The 18,692-nt window shown below is 45.6% G+C and overlaps 6 protein-coding genes across 6 annotated transcripts; 4 read left to right on the top strand and 2 right to left on the bottom strand.

The window, feature by feature from the left end:
* Positions 1-592: 592 nt before the first annotated feature.
* On the bottom strand, positions 593-2,561 carry F5891DRAFT_986152 (uncharacterized protein; the record flags this gene model as incomplete). The annotated part of the gene is made up of 7 exons (XM_041377703.1): positions 593-903; positions 929-1,042; positions 1,094-1,162; positions 1,220-1,409; positions 1,473-1,681; positions 1,735-2,307; positions 2,378-2,561. The coding sequence occupies 7 exons, from the start codon at positions 2,559-2,561 to the stop codon at positions 593-595; spliced, it is 1,650 nt and encodes a 549-aa protein (XP_041218738.1).
* A 644-nt stretch (positions 2,562-3,205) lies between these two features.
* F5891DRAFT_1196791 (uncharacterized protein) lies at positions 3,206-3,905 on the top strand (the record flags this gene model as incomplete). Its single annotated transcript, XM_041368362.1, has 2 exons — positions 3,206-3,293; positions 3,355-3,905. The coding sequence occupies 2 exons, from the start codon at positions 3,206-3,208 to the stop codon at positions 3,903-3,905; spliced, it is 639 nt and encodes a 212-aa protein (XP_041218737.1).
* Positions 3,906-4,754: 849 nt separating this feature from the next.
* Positions 4,755-5,061, bottom strand: F5891DRAFT_912917 (uncharacterized protein; the record flags this gene model as incomplete). Its single annotated transcript, XM_041373654.1, has 2 exons — positions 4,755-4,911; positions 4,961-5,061. Coding segments are annotated over 2 exons (258 nt in total), but the record flags the coding sequence as incomplete, so codon positions are not given.
* A 739-nt stretch (positions 5,062-5,800) lies between these two features.
* F5891DRAFT_1131377 (uncharacterized protein) lies at positions 5,801-9,041 on the top strand (the record flags this gene model as incomplete). The annotated part of the gene is made up of 14 exons (XM_041364658.1): positions 5,801-5,991; positions 6,046-6,265; positions 6,336-6,396; positions 6,447-6,532; positions 6,580-6,770; positions 6,815-6,953; positions 7,001-7,161; positions 7,212-7,588; positions 7,647-7,869; positions 7,909-7,995; positions 8,022-8,245; positions 8,296-8,597; positions 8,619-8,820; positions 8,872-9,041. 14 exons carry the CDS (start codon positions 5,801-5,803, stop codon positions 9,039-9,041), a joined length of 2,634 nt encoding a protein of 877 aa, XP_041218735.1.
* Positions 9,042-15,279: 6,238 nt separating this feature from the next.
* On the top strand, positions 15,280-16,563 carry F5891DRAFT_963450 (uncharacterized protein; the record flags this gene model as incomplete). Its single annotated transcript, XM_041376004.1, has 2 exons — positions 15,280-15,429; positions 15,514-16,563. 2 exons carry the CDS (start codon positions 15,280-15,282, stop codon positions 16,561-16,563), a joined length of 1,200 nt encoding a protein of 399 aa, XP_041218734.1.
* Positions 16,564-16,578: 15 nt separating this feature from the next.
* F5891DRAFT_896755 (uncharacterized protein) lies at positions 16,579-16,900 on the top strand (the record flags this gene model as incomplete). Its single annotated transcript, XM_041373380.1, has 2 exons — positions 16,579-16,725; positions 16,778-16,900. Coding segments are annotated over 2 exons (270 nt in total), but the record flags the coding sequence as incomplete, so codon positions are not given.
* Positions 16,901-18,692: the final 1,792 nt, after the last annotated feature.

The raw sequence follows: 18,692 nt of genomic DNA, 5'->3' as shown, positions 1-18,692 counted from the left end.
AAATTGCATCCACGGGCGTTTCGCTCCATGTAATAGAATTCCTCTGCAAACGCACCCATGGAAAAGTTGTGAGCACTAGCCAGTGGCTACTGCTGTGAACATTCTTTTATTCCATTAACCTGTGGTAGTCATTGACTGAGCATGAACAGGTGTTTGTAAGTTTATTTCCGTCTCGACTCCACCTGTGACTCCCACGTAATCCCTGTAATTAGTAGTGCTAATAGATAAGGTTAGCACCTCTAAAACGACGCAAATTCAGCACCCGCAAGCCTCCTTCAATATCTATTCAATAAAGCCTGACCTTTAATGATGTTGTATAGTAGAGTAAGCAAGCGTGGACTCAATGCTGACGTAGTTAATATTACTGATGTTCGGCTAAGTCCGCCCGCCACCCGAACTTTCGTGGACGCTGTCTCACACAACGAGCTCGCATAGCTCATGTTAACATCGTCATTTCGAAGGCGCGTTTTCAAATATATATGGACAACTAAGGCGCTAGGTCATTATGAGGGACGTTCAAGCGCTTTTTCGAGAAGAGACAACGGCTAACGTAGTATATTGTACAACATATAAACAAAGGTAGCAGAGTACACTATGAGTCCTCAGCCTCTTCCTCGTCAGACGACTCAATAAATTCTGCGCTTTTGGGACCATCATGATGGCCCGCAGAGTTCCTTTTTACCTTCTTGGGGGGTCTGTCGTTCTCTTTGTTCGCAATTGGCAAAGGCTTGCGCTTGCGAGAGACGCCAGCGTTGGAACGCTTTTTGCGTGGCTGCCGAACCACTTCGCCTGCAGAACGGCGTGTGTCCAGTTCTGCTGTGTGAGCTTTGACCTCGGCTGATGTAAGGGGAGCCCAGTAGCATGTTCGAGCTTTGAGAGCGTCTCGAAGCTTGCGAATGTTGCCTGATAATCCCAATATTGGAAGGACTGACGAACTGAATGCTGGAGGGCCATCCTATCAGCTGGACAGCATAGGTTTCGACGACTGCAGTCTTGTAGTTCTTGTAGTTCATGGCAATATCTTTCTTGCCGGTCACCGAAACTGTGAAAAGGGTTAAACACGTGAATTTATGTTGTTGACATTGCTACTTACTCAGTCCACGGATAATCAGTTTTCGAACTTGCTTGCGCACGAGTTCTAATGAATCGCGCTCATTTAGATCTGCAGGATACTTGCTATCAATATATAAAAAAACAAGTGGGTGACAAACGAACTTACTTTGATTTTGTGTACACGCCCACTGTTCATACTGTCGAAGATAGTCAGCCATCGGAAGGTCGTACACATCTTCCCAGAAGTCTTCTGAATTGTCTGTACCATGCATCGAGCTTTGAATGGTGTCATTGACGTGTCCGTGAACAACAAATAAAGTCGCGTAGGTCCCGGTGCGAACACGTAAGTCGTTGAGCTTTGGAGATACAAAAAGATTCAAATGAGGTCAATTGAATACATTTGATGACCATGAACATACCTCTTTGACAATTCTTTCCGTTGTGAGTAGAACATCTCTTGCAGCAGCGATATTGTTTCCTCGCACACTAGCTACCTTCTGCTTGCGATGCTCCTCGAGAGCCGTGATATAACTAGCCTTTTCGTCCTTTGTCAGTTTTTTAATCCGAGAGTCATCGTCGACCATCTTGCGTAGCTCGACTAAGGTATATCGAGAGCCGGCAAGTTGATCTTATCACAACAGATCAGACTGTAAGTCTTATGACAGTGATGATTCAACTTACCGGAGTTCATCTCCTTGGCCTTGGCGTGGACGAGGGCGTTACTCAACTGGACCTTGCGTGATGTGTGAAACTTCGTGTGATTGCTAATCAAGTCGTCGATATACTTGGGAGTGACGTTGTGAGCACGCGCGAGGGAATCTATTTTCATTTTGTGGCCGTCCAGGTGTATGGTTAGAGCATTGTGTAAGTCCTTTGACGCCTCTGTCTTTTGGTCCCTCTTAATCTTTCGAGATGCTTTTTGAGCATCTGATAGCCGGTGGGGTGGGGTCCGTGGATGGATTGTGGCATGGGTCGGGTTACGTGCTGCCCAGGTAGATGAATTTGCATTATGAAGAGGATCTGACCTTAAGTTTCCTTCAGGTGATGGCGTGCGAGATGGAATCGCAGATTCATCTGCATCAGGTGACGGGTCTGCGAGAGTCGAGGTCCCCGTATTGATGGCCTCCAATTCATCCTTTGACAATGGCATCGTGTAAAGAGACAGGTCCTCCCAGTCGATATCATCAAATGAGCGCGCATTTCCACCAAACGCATCAGGAGGGTCAGTTGTTGGAATTTTGAGAGTTCCCGCAGCTTTAAAAACGACATCAGGTTGGGGAAACGCACATAGACAGTACCGTACCGTCGTTTTCATTGAACATACCCATGAAATAAGCAGGCCCACTGCTATTGATGTGATTCGTGTTGGAGTTGAAGTCGTCGTCAGGAAAAATATAGCTCATAGTTGGTTGGTGAGCGAAGGGCAAAGTCTGATGAAGCGTTGTTGTGCGGACGCGACTAGCGAATTTGCGTAGACCGAAAATACGGTTATCGGATACGCAATTCATGGCAATCAAAAATGATGTGTGTCATTGCAATCAAAAATCTAGAAAAAAAAAAGGTATCAATGCAGTGTTACAATGATCAAATACTACCATTAAACAAATGAAAACCTTAAGGTCGTATCATGAACTTGGGGGAGCAGTACTAGTAGAAGTACCGTAAACACTAGTGTATGGCGCTCACCATATGGGATGATTTGATAGGAATGCCCGAGCCTGTACCAGTAGTATAAGTGCCAGGTGGAGGAAATCATGCAGACGTTAGGGCCAGGCTAGAGTCAAACGTGAGTTAGGGCAGCAAATAGAAGTTAATGAGACGTTACCATGACCATACCGCTGCTCAAGTTGCATCAGTGTCGGGTAACTGCAAGGTGAGTGTTTGCTACTATGTACTCCGCAATTGCATAATCTTACATCTGCCACTGTCCGAGTCACTATCCTTCCAGATCCTTAAGATGAATTATGGGTTAATGGTTCAAAGTCTCAGGCGATTTCCACACTTTCACCTTGTACGCCGAACTACGATGGTAAGCTTCAATTTTGGCATTTTGGCATATCTTACAGAGATTCCAAGACTCATCGCAGCAATCGGGGGATAAGCCAGCGTAGAGCTACCGAGCGTTGGTTTGCTAAGCCAGGGTGAGTCCAACATGGGTGTTTTTACTCCAGGATCCTGCTCACCTGCCACCACAGCGTTCGAGCTGCCCAAAATGCAAAGGCGCGTATTCGAATGGCTTTGTAAGTACATGACTGCCCCTACTCTCAATTTTACCATGGGTACTTACATTATTTGTTCTAGCAAGCGGAAAACGTGAGACAGCATTTATGTTACTCCTACACCTCGCACTCACTGACCATGATGACAGCAAAAAAACTGATACGTTTCTTGCTGACTTAGATCCAATCGCACCTGTCACGAGTGCAACCGCACCTCACAGCCCTACTAGTTCTCACCACTCAACTCCCGAAGCCGATGATTCTATCCTCACAATGGACAATAACATTCCTTGTTCCTGCGACAATCCAACACTGCAAACAATCCAGACTATGGCAGGACACTGGGGGAAAGGTTGGGAATGGGAGGACACGTGGAATGTCACGTACAAAGAGGTACTCGCGCACGCACAGGCTAACGGGGAACAAGAGACCACAAGGTTCCTTGATGACAGCGGAAAACATGCTTTGGAAGGGAGGATGCTTCTAGATGACATCCGGGATCTCGTGTATACTAACTGTCCGTGTTGCAGGGAGCAGCTCAAGCATGACACTATTCTACTACATGATTTACTGGTCTCCATCACTTCGCAGGTCAAATTCTTTGAGGTGAAAGTAGATAGTTTTTGTCTATAATTTGTACCTTTATACACATTTGAATTGAAACGAACAACCTCGCAAACCAAACCTGAAGCACACTATTGAACATAACGAACACATAGCGCACAGGTATCAAATTCATAACGAACATAACGAACGCATAACGCACATGTATCGAATTTGTAGCGAACACATAGCACACACATGGCGAACATGTTTGAATTTATGGAGTATTGTACAATAGGATGACTTCTTTCTACTTGACTATCTCAAAGGTTAGTGTTTGTTGTCCTTGAGTGGTTTTAAACATGTTGTGAGTTATATGACGAGGTTTTGTGGCTATATAATCAAATTACAGTATCACTGCGTAAGGACTATATGTATCTCCAAATGAAGCACACTGTAATGCCGGCTGTGCCGGTCAAAGTAGTAGTGCTACATAGTACTGTCGACCTGTCAAATCACACAGAAGAACTTTCGTTCTGCAGAACGAAAGTTCTTCTGTGTGATTTGACAGGTCGACAGTACTATGTAGCACTACTACTTTGACCGGCACAGCCGGCATTACAGTGTGCTTCATTTGGAGATACATATAGTCCTTACGCAGTGATACTGTAATTTGATTATGAAAGTCACTGTTTTGTATAGCGCTCGTTCTGTTCAACTATTCTACTTGCAAAACTCACATACACGGAACAATTATGTCCACTGATAACCATTCGACATTTAGATTGCATGAAGGTGGTAGTACAAGCACTGTAGATACACTAGCGAGGGAACTATGGATGTATCTAAATATTGAAGCCGCCGATGCTCTGTTCCAAGTCCTCAACTTGGGACCACAGATCATCCGAGTCCTGAAGATAGTGTTGGGGATGCTGGCGATAGATTGGAAGGCCAGAAAGGGCCGCCTGGAAAAGGAACCGCTCGCACTCTACCCTCATTATGCTTGACCGTGTATACTTCGTGGGCCTTCTGGAATGAAGGATACCGCTTTTGAACATTGCCACTAACAAAATTTGTGCGTTCAGCAACATCAACCCTTCAATGATGATCAATATAAGTTAATGTAAATGATTGATTGTACCTACCAATGATAGAATATCCCCACTTCCTGCCCGACTGTGATCACCCAAAAACCTTCAGGTGTCAGACCTCCGTGTGGTGGTAGGATCTCGCTAGGATCAGGAACCGGCGGGATGTAGGAGGGAAACTGTAGAGGCGCTTGTACTAGATCTGTGTTTGAAGATCCTTGTGTAGACGAGCTTGCTGATAGATTTAATGGGACGTCATAGCGAGGCAGAACCGTCACTTGGCTGCTATGGGAGGAGTGCGACTGCGATGATCGAGATAAGGTGATGGACTCTTCGGTAGTCTTCCGCTTCCAAGTAATCGTATCTAGTGATGAGCCTGACGTCTCGATCATGAACATGTAGTCGATTTGGCAGAGAGAGATTTACGTACCCGACAGAGTCATGCCTTCAAGTAAACGTTGCAGGTCTTGGACATGATCATCGTGGGTGACAGCGGATGATGAGGAACTGCGTGACATTGTAGATTTGAGCGGGTGAGTATTCAATGATAGTTGGAACCGAGTATTATCTGAAAACTTGTGCAATGATTAGTCACGATACAACACACGCAGTTAATCACACACATACCTGGCGCCTCAGACTCTTTAAAATATGGGAGATTCTGGGAAACGTCGACTTCGCAGCAACTTGTCCCTGAGGTCCATCCGGCGTATAGGAACTTCGAGGGACAAGAATGGACTTCCCACCAACTCCATCTCGAAGATCGTCAAGCACAGGACTTTGGTCCAGCAGGCAGCCAGCTATAGGGAGCGCAGGGAAACACGTCTACAAGGCAAGTCGTTTATATTTAAAGGAGAAACAATTGAACCCAAAGTACCTACCTTTTTTTTTACAGCAATGACTGTTGACGAGTGTCGAGCTCTTGAAGCGCTTAGAGATAACTCTGCCCTCCATCCTAGCTTCGAGGAAGGCACAGAAGACTTCGATTTTGGTGATGTTTGGAATGGTACTGAAGCGCTCCCCATCAGTCACGCGGGGGGCGAGTTCAATGACCTCGCAAGAGGTATACTGGGCGATACCTGGAAAATGTAAGTGTTAGTAAATTCATATGAAGTAGCTCATTATAATAACGTCGTAAATAGACAGGACGGTACTCGAGGGGTACGACGTGTCGACAATCGCACTCGTCGGGATCGCGTCCTGCGCAGGAATGAAGCTTTTACCAAGCAAATCCCTGCAATGACTGACGCTTACCTTGTCTGGAGTCTAGAAAAATCGAGGATGGGACACCGAAGTTTTTTCGATCAATCTCACAAAGGCGAGCTTGAGGATGGTAGTGAGTGGGCAATGACTATCGTAGATGTTTATTGTAAGTGACACTGCCACGTTTGACGATCACATTATCTAATGCGCATCATGTTCAGTTGCTGAGAAAGTGATACTTAAAATATCTTCTACGGACAATACCGTTGCTTCTGCACTTGTGCGTCAAGGTATTCTACCTTGCTCTCCATATCACCGGTGGTGGGTATAACTGCCGAAGCCCTTGAACTATATCGTGTCGCACACCTTAGGAGCCCTCATCTTTCGGTTCAAGCATTTGTGAAAACGATGTCTGATCTACATGGGGTGCGTTTTCTCACTTTTCAGCCTCTGTACTCACTGAACATATACAGATCGAATTTCACCGCCATTTGTCACGACAATTCTCTATTGCATTTGACTTATACCTCGAAATCAGACGATGTGTAGCCACCATGGTAGCAAAAGCACTCCAACGGGACTCGCCTGATTGGCGCGTCAAACACACGTGTCCGGCATGCTCATATATACTAGCTAACGAGGAACAGCTGACCTTCAAGATGTTGTACGCTATGGACTGGCAACGATTCATTGAAATGAGTACTTCAGGCGATCTCTGGATGATGACGACACTCTTGGTATATCGTCCGAACTCCCTACCGGTCAGATACACACCAGCGACCGCTACCTTTCTCGCACTTTCGTAGACCAATTTACACGGGACTTGCCACCTGCAACAGGTGACGAGGTGAGTCATCAATATACCTTAGGTAGCCATTATTAACCATTCGTCAGAGTACACCAGCGGATAACTTATGCGAAGGCCGTTGGAAAAACATGGACGATATGAAGACAATGAAGGCCTGGGGTATATATGATGAAACGGGTGTTTTCGTAGCTGTCTGCCGTCACAGGTTTTGTCTCCTCATTGCAGACATGGTGCAGAGCGGAGAACTGTAAGTAATGTACTTGTTTCTTCTTCTATTTTTGACTGATGCCCTCACAGCGCAAAGTATCCATTGGCCGTTGTGGCCAGGCTATTGGACGTTTTCGGTGACGGCTTAGGTGGTGGCTACGACATCGGGTGTCAATTCAAGGTTACCCTTGATAACAGTTCTCTTGGTCCGCTCGTACGTTCGCTAAATCACACTTGCTTGGTCGGAGCATTCCACGGACATGCGCACAGACGTTTGTGCCAGCTTTTTTCCCTCACAACCTACATTAAAGGCCTCGGAATTGAGGACCTCGAAACGTGCGAGCGCACTTTCTCAAAATCAAACGCCCTTGCATCATCTCTACGTTACGCCAGCGTGTTCCACCGCCAACAAGCCATCGACTCGTATTTCGAGCACAACGACGACTTTGAGGTATACGCAAATCTATGTAAGTACTTATTCTATCATACATACGCGAGCCCTGACAGTCATCACCCGTCCCCTAGCTAATTTTCTTCACAACAACTACAAACAAGCCCTGGATATATTAGCAAATGGCAATGCGGTGCTACCGAACATGATGCGAGATCTTGGAGTCGCAGATGACGGAGTGTTCGAACGTTGGTTGGACGAAGAAAAGGCCTATCTGAAAGGTTTGACGCATGAGCCCGAAGAAGAGACTTTGCAAATGGAATATTGGCAAAGGTTGGTCAACCTGAAGGCAAGCAGGTGAGTTTTTTTAACCATATGTATCTTGTGCTACTAAAGTCTCTATCATGAAGCATTGCTCTCGACGCTGCAACCGCTATGTTTTCAATGGATTCCCACCACGACATCGCATCTTATGACGCCCATGTTCGAACGACGCGCAAGGCTGAAAGTACACATCGTCATGTTGTCGAGGACTACGAGAGGAGCCTGAAGCTCGTGCAAGTACTAGAATGTAAACTGGAGGTTATCATGCGCTGGGTTCCTGATGATGCAGAGTGGCAGAAAGCAAGGACCCTTGTCGCTAACAGGAAGTACCAACGGGCAGTAGACCGTTTGGAGGGTTTGGTGGTGGCGCGCATTTTTGAACTTACCAAAATGAACAGGGCGGGAACAGGTAAGGGTCAGTTAAAGCCTCACTTGCCAGCGTTGATTATGTTGTTCAAGGTTATAGATTGCGCAAGCACATCGCTAAAGCATTACAGACGCGCTCGGTGGCTATCAGATCCGCACTCAACACTTATAACACCGTTGCCACTGCGATGTCCCCTCCCCGGCAAACACTCAAGTGGGAGGAGGTTGTCGATTACGCATTCCTATCTGACTTTGACCTGCTACGCAACACGCGTGCAGATGTTTCGCAAACCCCTTGGGCTACACCTGGAGCTCGTAGTGCAATGGACCTCTATTTTAAGATGTGCCGGGCACAGGAGGAGATTTCTCGTCTCAATGTTGAGATACGCCGTCTGGTCACATATATATGAGACGAGGACAACTATTTACGAACATGTGAGGATCAGCTTAAGTTTCGCAGCCCAGCTCTTGCACATCAACTCGCCATTCATCGCAACACTCGAGGCCGGTTCAATGCACGCCATTTGAAGAGGCTTCACAATATATCCACACTCCCTGGTTTCAGTGGGACATTGCTCCCTGGTCTCAGTGCGCGCATGGGTTCGGGAGAGAGCGCCAGTGCGCCGGACGTGATCCCTGTAGATGTGCTTACTGACAACATGCCCACAGATAACCCATCATCAGCTGTACTATGTGCCGATAGTTATGAAGATCTGGATGAGGAGGAGGAAGAGGAGGAGATGGCTGAGGAAGCATCCAGGAACTTGCAGGACGTCCTCCTCATCACTGATGATTTTGCACGGCTCGAGCTTAACGATAGCTTAATTGACTTGACATAATGTAGCAATTGACCATATGCGCAATGATGATTACTATGTTGAAAACGCGCCTTCGAAATGACGATGTTAACATGAGCTATGCGAGCTCGTTGTGTGAGACAGCGTCCACGAAAGTTCGGGTGGCGGGCGGACTTAGCCGAACATCAGTAATATTAACTACGTCAGCATTGAGTCCACGCTTGCTTACTCTACTATACAACATCATTAAAGGTCAGGCTTTATTGAATAGATATTGAAGGAGGCTTGCGGGTGCTGAATTTGCGTCGTTTTAGAGGTGCTAACCTTATCTATTAGCACTACTAATTACAGGGATTACGTGGGAGTCACAGGTGCTCGACTCCCTGTTTCGTATAGCTCATACATATTTAGGGTTTTTCTTACAAATCACCCTCCCGTTTGGCTCGCCTTCTCGATGAAGGACACTGTCCTTCTTTCAATGAGCCCCTTGATGTGAAGCACTATCATTGTTATTATATGGATCTGCTGTGGTGGACAGGCTTGGTCAACATATCCTTTCTCAGCTCGACCAACATGAATTGATACGACACGAACATAGAATTGAGTTGGTGATCAAAGCTCAGAACTTTGATGCTATGCGCCGGCATTTTCGAAAGAGGTTATCTTAGACTGTTTACATTGTTATCATGGGCTCAAGTGGACTGATCCTCCTGTTTGTATGGTCTGTTCTCGAAGACATCGTGAGTCCACAGAAGTTGTTGTTTCTTTGATGCCTGAAGCACCTTCACTAATAAATTTAGATGCTCTGCGCATTACAGATGCCTTTGTAATCCGAAAATGTATTGTGCAGTGCGTCTCACAGCTTTCACTTTCGAAAGCAGCAGAAATTCTTGATAGCTTGATGCTTGATAACAGGTATCGTTAAGAATTCTCGACTACAATGGATGTCTGTTCTGATTGTTTTGCTGCTCTATCGAAGGATGACCGTGCTCCCCGTTTCATGCTCGCGAACAACTTGTGGCAAATTTCTGACATATTTTGATGACCTTACTTGTGTTGAAGAGAACATCTGCACAATCATGATATACAGTACCACTGCTCATGTCACATGCTTATTCCAGTCGTCAGATCCATTGCAGCCAAAAGTCTTTCACAGTAATATTTGCGCTCATGATATGAATGTCGTATTGACTGCTTCTGTGTTGCCTCGGACTCCTGCAGATGTCAATGGGTTTTCCAGCATTGTCTTTGTTGGTCCTGGTAAATTCAAACCTGAACAAATGGGACCCATGTTTCGAGTGCGGAAGAATAAAATTTGGTCATTTCTTCTGGTTGAAGCATCACAATTGTCTGTATTCTGATATCCTACTCGAACCAAACAATCTAATGCTTTATCTCAGTGATGATGTGTTGCCTGGATAGTCTGATCATGTAGTTGAAAATAACGAGCTTGGTGTCTAGATAGTTTTTGAAGAGGAAACAGCTGGATTTCAGGAGCACCCAGCGGAGCTTCTGTTCGATGTTGAGTCCTAACATTCTGGTGGGACAATGCTTGAGAAAGCGAGCATTTCTGATCCAGAGTATGATAACATCAATGGACACACATTCATGGCTGCTGCACTCAGGAACCTGGTTTCTGCACATTTGACGCTGCCAAATCATATCTTAATGTCTTTATGTGGAGTCAGGGTTCTGGCGCAACCTAGCGCTGCTATGGGGTCCTACTTTGCATATTGAAATTCTGGCAGAGCTTGATTATGTAGTCATTCACTATATTAGGTACGTTCTTTCAGTGCTTTACCTCTTTCCTATTGTCTTACCCTTAATACCCTATACTTACGTGGATTCCAAGCTCATTCACTCATGTACTTAAATATAGCACTACTATGTACTTGTATACTTATCGTGATGTTCTTATTTATGTTGAGCGTTCGAGATGTGGTGCGTTATTTCCTAGATGGGATGAACTTGATTGAAATGAAAAGTTAGTCCATTATGCGTGAACAGTGACCGTATATCAAATTTCAGATTTGGCTTTCCTGTAAGTACCTCCACTGACTTGATGATCAGTGCTAACTACTTTCCCTATCATCGTTCTCGTTTGTTAGATGCCCAGCTGAATATTCCTTTGCAAATGTACCCAATGCTGCGAAGTTGGAGGTGACAGAGTGCCTAGTAACCCTGGTGGCAAACAACTGCCTGTCGCAATGAAGCATGTACATTTGTTGCAAGCTTCCAACATCGCTTCCTCACTTCATGAAGCTTCTGTGCTTCATCTTGCTTGTCAGACCTTAGAGCCCGGTGATTCGCATCACTTCACAGATTGTCAAGCATTGTTTTCCTCCCAACCTTTGGCTCACCCAACACATTCACCCACAACATCGACACCAGTGGATGACCTTGCCGCTGAACTATTCACGATCACCCTAAGCAACATTGAGGGTGACCCAGATAGTCACAGCAAATTCTGGGTCTCCTGATCAGAGGTTCAACGGGACAAGGGTAAAAGCTACTCTCTGGATGCTGCGGCCAATCTGGTGTCTGGACTCACTCCAGATGATACACAGTAAGCATCATATTAGACATCACCTTACATCGAGCCCTCTAATTGTTTCTTAGACATATTGCCCATGCTCTCCAGGCTGTTGAAGTGCGGTGCCAGTCAAGGGCTCAAGTAACTTTGAACATTGTAGAGTCACAGATTGCTAGAGCTCATACTCAAATTTTCTCCACGACTTCTTGCGATGTGCTATGTCTCATACGAGATGAGCTAGGTGGAATAACTACAACCCTCAGAAATGTCAAACACAAGGTCTCTTCCATCATTTCTCATAGAGGCCAGCTGGAAGCCTATGCAATGAAATGCATAGACTGCTCACCAACAAGGAAAATGACCTTCCTGTGTCATCTCAACCAGTCGAGTTTGATTCTTGTGAGTTCCATTCATTTCCTCCCAATGTTCCTCCAACTAATGTCCTATGAAGCACATCATTACAATTTACCAATCGACTACTGTGACAAGGTTGCCCAACTATCCCTCTTTTTAGGGGCAGTTTCTGTTGTCATCTTTGGTATTTGTTGTAGACACGGGGAGTTCTTCATGGGAGTTCTATCCTTAATTTTGAGTCTTGCGATGGATGCACAGGACCCTCATTCCGAGTCTCGTTGGCAAAATATCCTTGCTCAGATTCTGCAATCTATGGAAAGCACGCTTTCATGCTTCAAGCTCAATGACCAGACCACTACTTATGCAGTCTGTCTGGTGTGCAATTGTACTTACAAGCCGACGACCAACCTCAACACAAGTAACGCGTGATATCCCACAAATTGTTCCAACAAACCCATACCAGAAGGTAATCCTTGTGGCAAACCATTGCTGCAGCGCTCCGCTGATGGGCAATTCGAGCCAATAAAAACATTCCTTTATCACCACTTCCACAACTACCTTGCTGGATTGTTGTCTCATCCCGACTTGGAGGCCTTGATAGATAGGCCTTGTGATGATTTACTAGCCTCCATTGGGAGTACACCGCATATCATCAAGGATGTTTGGGACGCAAGTTTCTTTTGCACCTTCCAGGGTCTGTCCAGCCAGTCTCTATTTATCGACAGATGCGATGAAGGCCGATACACTTTCACACTCAATGTTGATTTCTTTAATGTCAAAGGCAATCGTCAATGAAATGCATCAACATCCACTGGCATCATCTCATGTCCATGTTTGAACCTCCCCCTCGATATCTGGTACAAACATGAGAACATGTGTTTAGCTGGTATCATCCCTGGACCTTCAGAACCTTCAGGAGACGAGTTGAATTTCTTTCTCAATCCTGTGGTTGATGATATGGTTGAAAGTTGGAAACACAGAATATGTTACAGCCGCACAGCTCTCAATGCTCGCGGCCGGGTTACATGCAGCACCATAGCATGTCTAGTATGTGATCTCCCGGCAGTGAGAAAGGCCGCTCAGCTAGCGGGTCCAACGAGCCATTTTTATTGCACTGCCTGCCATTGTTGGCACAGATCATCTTGCGGTCGAACAGACGTCCAGTCTGAAGATTGGAGACTTTGGGACAAGGACGAAGTGCGCCACCATGCTGAACTCTGGAAGAATGCCGGAACTTCTGCTGAATGCAACAAGTTGTTCACATCACATGGGGTGTGGTGGTCGACACTCTGGAGGTTATCATATTGGGATCCTTCTTGTCAAATCATCGTTGATGCTATGCATTGCCTGCTGGAGGGTCTCTTGCATGCTTATTTTCACAAATTTTTAGGCCTCACATCTGATTCCGCACATTGCAAGCCTGATGTTATCCCTGCTTTTACTTATCTCTTCCTTAACGTCGACCTCAACAAACCTCAAGACTTCCCAGAAAAAGACGTTAGAGCTGTCAAATCAATTCAGAGTCTCCTCACTGAAGCAGTCCCCAACCTTGAAGGGAATGACCCACAGCTTATCAAGGATCACCTCACACAGTTAGAGAGAAAATTGTTGAACAAGACAGTTGCATCCCTTCAGTTTGTGTCGGAAGGATTGGGCATCATGCCAGACATCCCTCATGCTGGCAAAAAAGTCTTCAAACCCTATTGGGTTAGATCGCTCATCAGTTGGGTGAGCATTTTATATTGTTGGTGTTATCATATGCACTTAAGTGCCTCTGTGTAGCGTCGAACTTAACCTTTCGCGCCTGAGCTGTCAAACTTGCGCATTGCTACCCCAGAGGTCATGTGATGCATTACTGATGTGATTAGGATGATGGATATGCCATCCTCAATAAGATCAGTCCCCGTAACTTCAGGGAAACAAAAGCTGGAACCTTGAAGGCCTATGAATGGTGCACGTTAATGACATTATACTTACCCATAGCTCTGGTTAGCTTGTGGGGCGAGGGATCTACTCACCGCACGTCAGAAATCGCAGTCAGTCGTCGTGCAATCCTTGATCATATGATGGCCCTCGTATCTGCCGTCCACATCGTGTGTCAACGATCTATGACAACCGCTCGAGTAGAAGCATACCATAAATGCATTATTGACTGGATGAGGGACCTGCAGGTGTTGCTTCCACATGGACCCCATCACATGAATGGCCATATGGCATTGCATATTTGTGACTACTTGCAGCTCTTTGGTCCGGTAAGGTCATGGTGGTGCTTCCCATACGAGCATCTCATTGGGCAGCTGCAACGGTTGCCCAACAATCACATTTTTGGTACGATTCTAACTTCTGTGTCAATAATTGACTTACGCTGCCTCACGCAGGTCAGCAAGAATCCACTCTGCTTCACTCATACATGAAGGCTGCAAAGCTTAGGTACTGGCTAAACTGACCTTCTTGTCCTCCCGTGTTTAGGGAGATGAAGTCTCTATTCAACAGACTTGTGTCTCCCTCAGTCGACGCTGATCCTATTTCTGTGTCCAAAGATCGCCCCCTTACACAACAAGTTATTCCAGATGACCTCCATCAACTAATCCAAGTTCGGCAGGCAATCTTGCATGCTCGCACATTCCATGAGGGATCCATCTATACCCGTGACTCCACCCATGTAGGCAACAGCCTGATCCTCTATTATTATGGCAGTATCAGGAACATGCCCCCAACACCAGGGATCATCCAGTACATTTTCAAGATGGAGCGAGTAGTGGGCTTTGCCATACAGTGTTACCTCCCTCTGCATTCTCACCTTGATTCTTTCAGACACTATCCTTACTTTCTGGCTCGTTTATATTCTACAGTGCTCATCAATCATCTCAGAACTATCAAGCCTGAGTGGGTAGTATCACACTTCGCACGATGGAATTTTTCTCCACAGCACATTGTTGCCGTGTCCTTGTGTCAAGTATGTCCCTCCCCATTTTTCACACGTCATATCTCACGATGTATAGGACTGAATTTCAAAACCCAGATAGTGGGGTTCTGAATCCAGAAAAATCCAAACTGAGTCTGAGTCATTCACTATAAGAGGCTCCAAATGTAGATTTTTTTTTCCCTTCTTCCCTCTTCGGAATATATCATCTGTTATTGCCGTTAGCCTATCTGTACATACATATTCATATCTCTTATACATATTGTCACACACATACCCTGTACATTTTACCCATGAACGTTACAGTGCCTGTCGAAGGTACCTCTACTGTAAAACCAGTTATGCATCCTATTGTGGATGGCCCCTATCTAGGTCCCAATGACGTCATTGATACTCCTATCAAATGGGACAGTTCTACCATGCTGCCCTTTACGACTCTTACATGATGCCGGCTCAAAACTATTAATGCTATGGGTAAAGAGATGAAAGGGTACTTTGTCGGCCCGATGCCAGTTAGGGACTTTCTCCAGGAATTCCTACCAACTTCTCAAATTCCCGATTATGATCCTTCATCCTTCACTTCAGCCTTCGCCGTTGGCACATTCAACGACACGATCTCTGTTAGAAATGAGAAACATGCTTACAAACCCTTCATGACTATATCCTCGCACATACATTATTGAGATTATTGATCGCCATTCCAGATTAATGCCATCACACCTTTCGCTCCTCAACTGTCGTTTGTCGACACTCACAAATACGAAGACATGAAAAACTGTTCGAAATTAAATTCAATGGTATTCAACATCAAGTCGGATGTCTGCATGTATCCCGATGGATGCAAACCTTCATCTCCCAACTGCGATGTTTCTGCCACAGAAATCATCATAGAATTCAAATGGTCACCCTCACACGATGCATTCCGTCACCCTGGAGCTGATAGCCTCGTGTCCCAGACGGAGAAGGGTATGGACACCCTGGGACAAATAACGAGTTATACTGCTGCTCAGCTCGGCACCCAGTTCCGTACCCACGTATTCTCTGTCCTAATCGTGCGTGATTGCGCTCGGATCACCAGATGGGATAGGGAAGGGGCTATCGTCACCAGCGCCATCAACTACAATAATGATCCAGACTTGGCTGACTTTTTCTATTGTTACGCACAGGCATCACCTAAAATGTGTGGTGTTGATACTTCCATCACACTTGCTGGCGACAAGGAGGCCGACCTCGCAAGGTCACAGCTAAATATCCCCAGTACCACTCATATGTTGAAAATCGATGTCCCTAATGTTGAGGGCTCTGGCTCGCTCACTTTGGTCCTTCCCCAACCTGTTATGAAATCTCACTCGCCTGTTGGCCGCTGGACACACGCATGTCCGGCATTCGATCTTGTCAACAAGAAGCTCGTGATGTTCAAGGACTCTTGGCGGGTATCATTACCCGATGTCTTACTGGAAGGCAAAACATACAAGTTATTGATGTCGCACAATGTTTCCCATATCCCAAAGTGTATCGCATATCATGATGTACCCCCCTCTATCGCTCAGCAATTCACTCAAACTACCAAGTTCAGCAGTGCTGAATGGGCACTTCCCCACTTACCTCTTACTCTGCATACTCATCACCATCTTGCCCTCGATATTGTGGGCAAAAAATTGACCGAGTTTGAGAGTTCTCATCAACTCGTTTCGTCTGTGTGTGATGCACTGATTGGTACGAGTTTTTTTAATCCTCACACAACTTATTCATGATCTATCAATGTAGCTCACAAGGATGCATTTGAACTTGCAAAGGTGCTCCATCGAGACCTTGGTGTTGGAAACATCGTCATCTACAAAGGGAAGGGCTACCTGATTGACTGGGACCTTGCAAAGTTGGTTAACATTCACGGTCCCCGACAAACGACACGCACAGTATGTTCACTCCACACACTTTAAATCTTGTACTAATTTTGCTATTACTAAGGGAACTTGGCAATTCATGTCTGTATACCTCGTCGAGCATAAATATGCTATATACTTGGTCAAGGATGACCTTGAGTCCAGTTTTTACATTGTTCTGTGGACGACTCTTAAGTACAAGGAGACATACATGGACATTGTTCGCCGGACATCACTCATAACACAGGTCTTCGAAACCAATCCCGGATCATCCTTGAAAGCAAATTGGCTCATTGGGAGAAGCAATCTTTCCAATCTTATGTATGTCGACTGCAAACCGCTCGACAATCTCGTCTATAGTGATGGACAGGTCCAGTTCAGTCCAGTTCTCAGGCAGAGAACCACAAACCTGACCATAGGTTCGGTTCTCCCAGTGAGCAGAACCATGGACTGGACCATCGGTTCAGTCCAATAATGGTCTGGTTCTGGTTCGGCAAGGGTTCGAACCGAGAACTGAACCATCCAAAATAATAAAAATTTCGTCAAGAAAAATCATATAAATGAAACATGCCTGACAACAGAAGTACCAATACTAAATGCTACTACTAGTACTAGACCAGTTCACCATCCTCATCATCTGTGTTGTCATGGAGTGCAGCAATCAACGAATCCAGATGTTGCTCAGCATCACTAGCAGCAGAGATGTGGCCATTGCGGTATGCACTCTTCAACAGTTGCAAGTTCTCGAATACATCCTTGTTGAGATGGTTCTGTCGTTTGGTTCCCGTTGGTCCACCACTTGAAAAGGCACACTCCGATGCTGTGCTACTACCCTGGATGGCTAAATAATCTCAGGCCATGAGTGAAAGTGTCGGAAATTGTGACTGATGGTGCTGTATGAAGTTGATGTAAATGAAATCGCAATGATGAGAAAAAAGACTTACACCCCACCAACCCACAACATCCTCTGTCTGCTCAAGAGGACTCTGGAGGTATGCAGTAAGTTCAGCACGAGGCCTAAGCTGGGTGCGATCAGATGCTTGATGTGCTTGTACAGCAGCAAGGACCCAGGAACGGCCATATTGCGCTTGCCCAGGTGGTGCTTGTTTGACGTCTGCATCCACAGGAGCTGAGACGGGGGCAATAGTATAGTACTCGTCAAACTATCGAAACATGTCAGCAAATATTGGCTTCAATGGTCAACAAATATTAAACATACCACTCATTCGAGATCTTTGAGACCGACTTTGAAGGATTCCATATCCCACTGATGCTCGGAATAGGCAACCTTGACATTAGGATCGAGTGCTAGACAAATAAAGTATGTGTTAGTAGCTTTTGTTTTGTCATACCACTTTGCAACATTGTTCAATCCCTTGAGAATAGCATCGCGGACTTGTGAGAATCGAGGAAGGGCTGCCATATTTTCCCAGGACTTCTGCAAAAACTCGAGGACTGGAATTGTCCACCAGACGGAAGGATTGGACGAATCAGAAAATGTTTGCGTGGCGCTCGCTGGTTCCTGTGCAAGTATTAGTAATAAGTACAGCTGGTAGAACTAGATACACATACCTGAAGAACTTCGTGCACCAATTTCAATTTCTCCCAGTCCTTTTTGTCAAGATGAAAGTCCGCATAACATTTGCCTTTGAGGCCAGGGACTTCCTCACTGTCGTCTGCGAGCTCGACAAAAAGATTGACACCCTATAAAGAACAATGAGCTCATGGACGTGCAACATATGAGAGACGTACCTTTTGAAGTAACAACATGCGGGTGATAAAACTGTGCATGGACGCCCACCGAGTCCGTATCCATTGTGTAAGCTCCAGAACAGGGACATCTGCTTGTTTACACGACTGTGCAAAGAATGTGTGGGCCTGAGGTGATGCACAGATCTATAAATAATAGTTAGTAGAATGTAAAAGTTGTCAGATGGAAGTCAACAAACCTGTTTCACAAGCGCAAGAGCCTTACCAATCGAGTCACTGACTCCGAATTC

The sequence above is a fragment of the Suillus fuscotomentosus genome (assembly GCF_016647785.1).
Source record: "Suillus fuscotomentosus strain FC203 chromosome Unknown F5891scaffold_107, whole genome shotgun sequence".
NCBI lineage: Eukaryota > Fungi > Basidiomycota > Agaricomycetes > Boletales > Suillaceae > Suillus > Suillus fuscotomentosus.
This window is presented reverse-complemented; position numbering and strand designations above follow the sequence as displayed.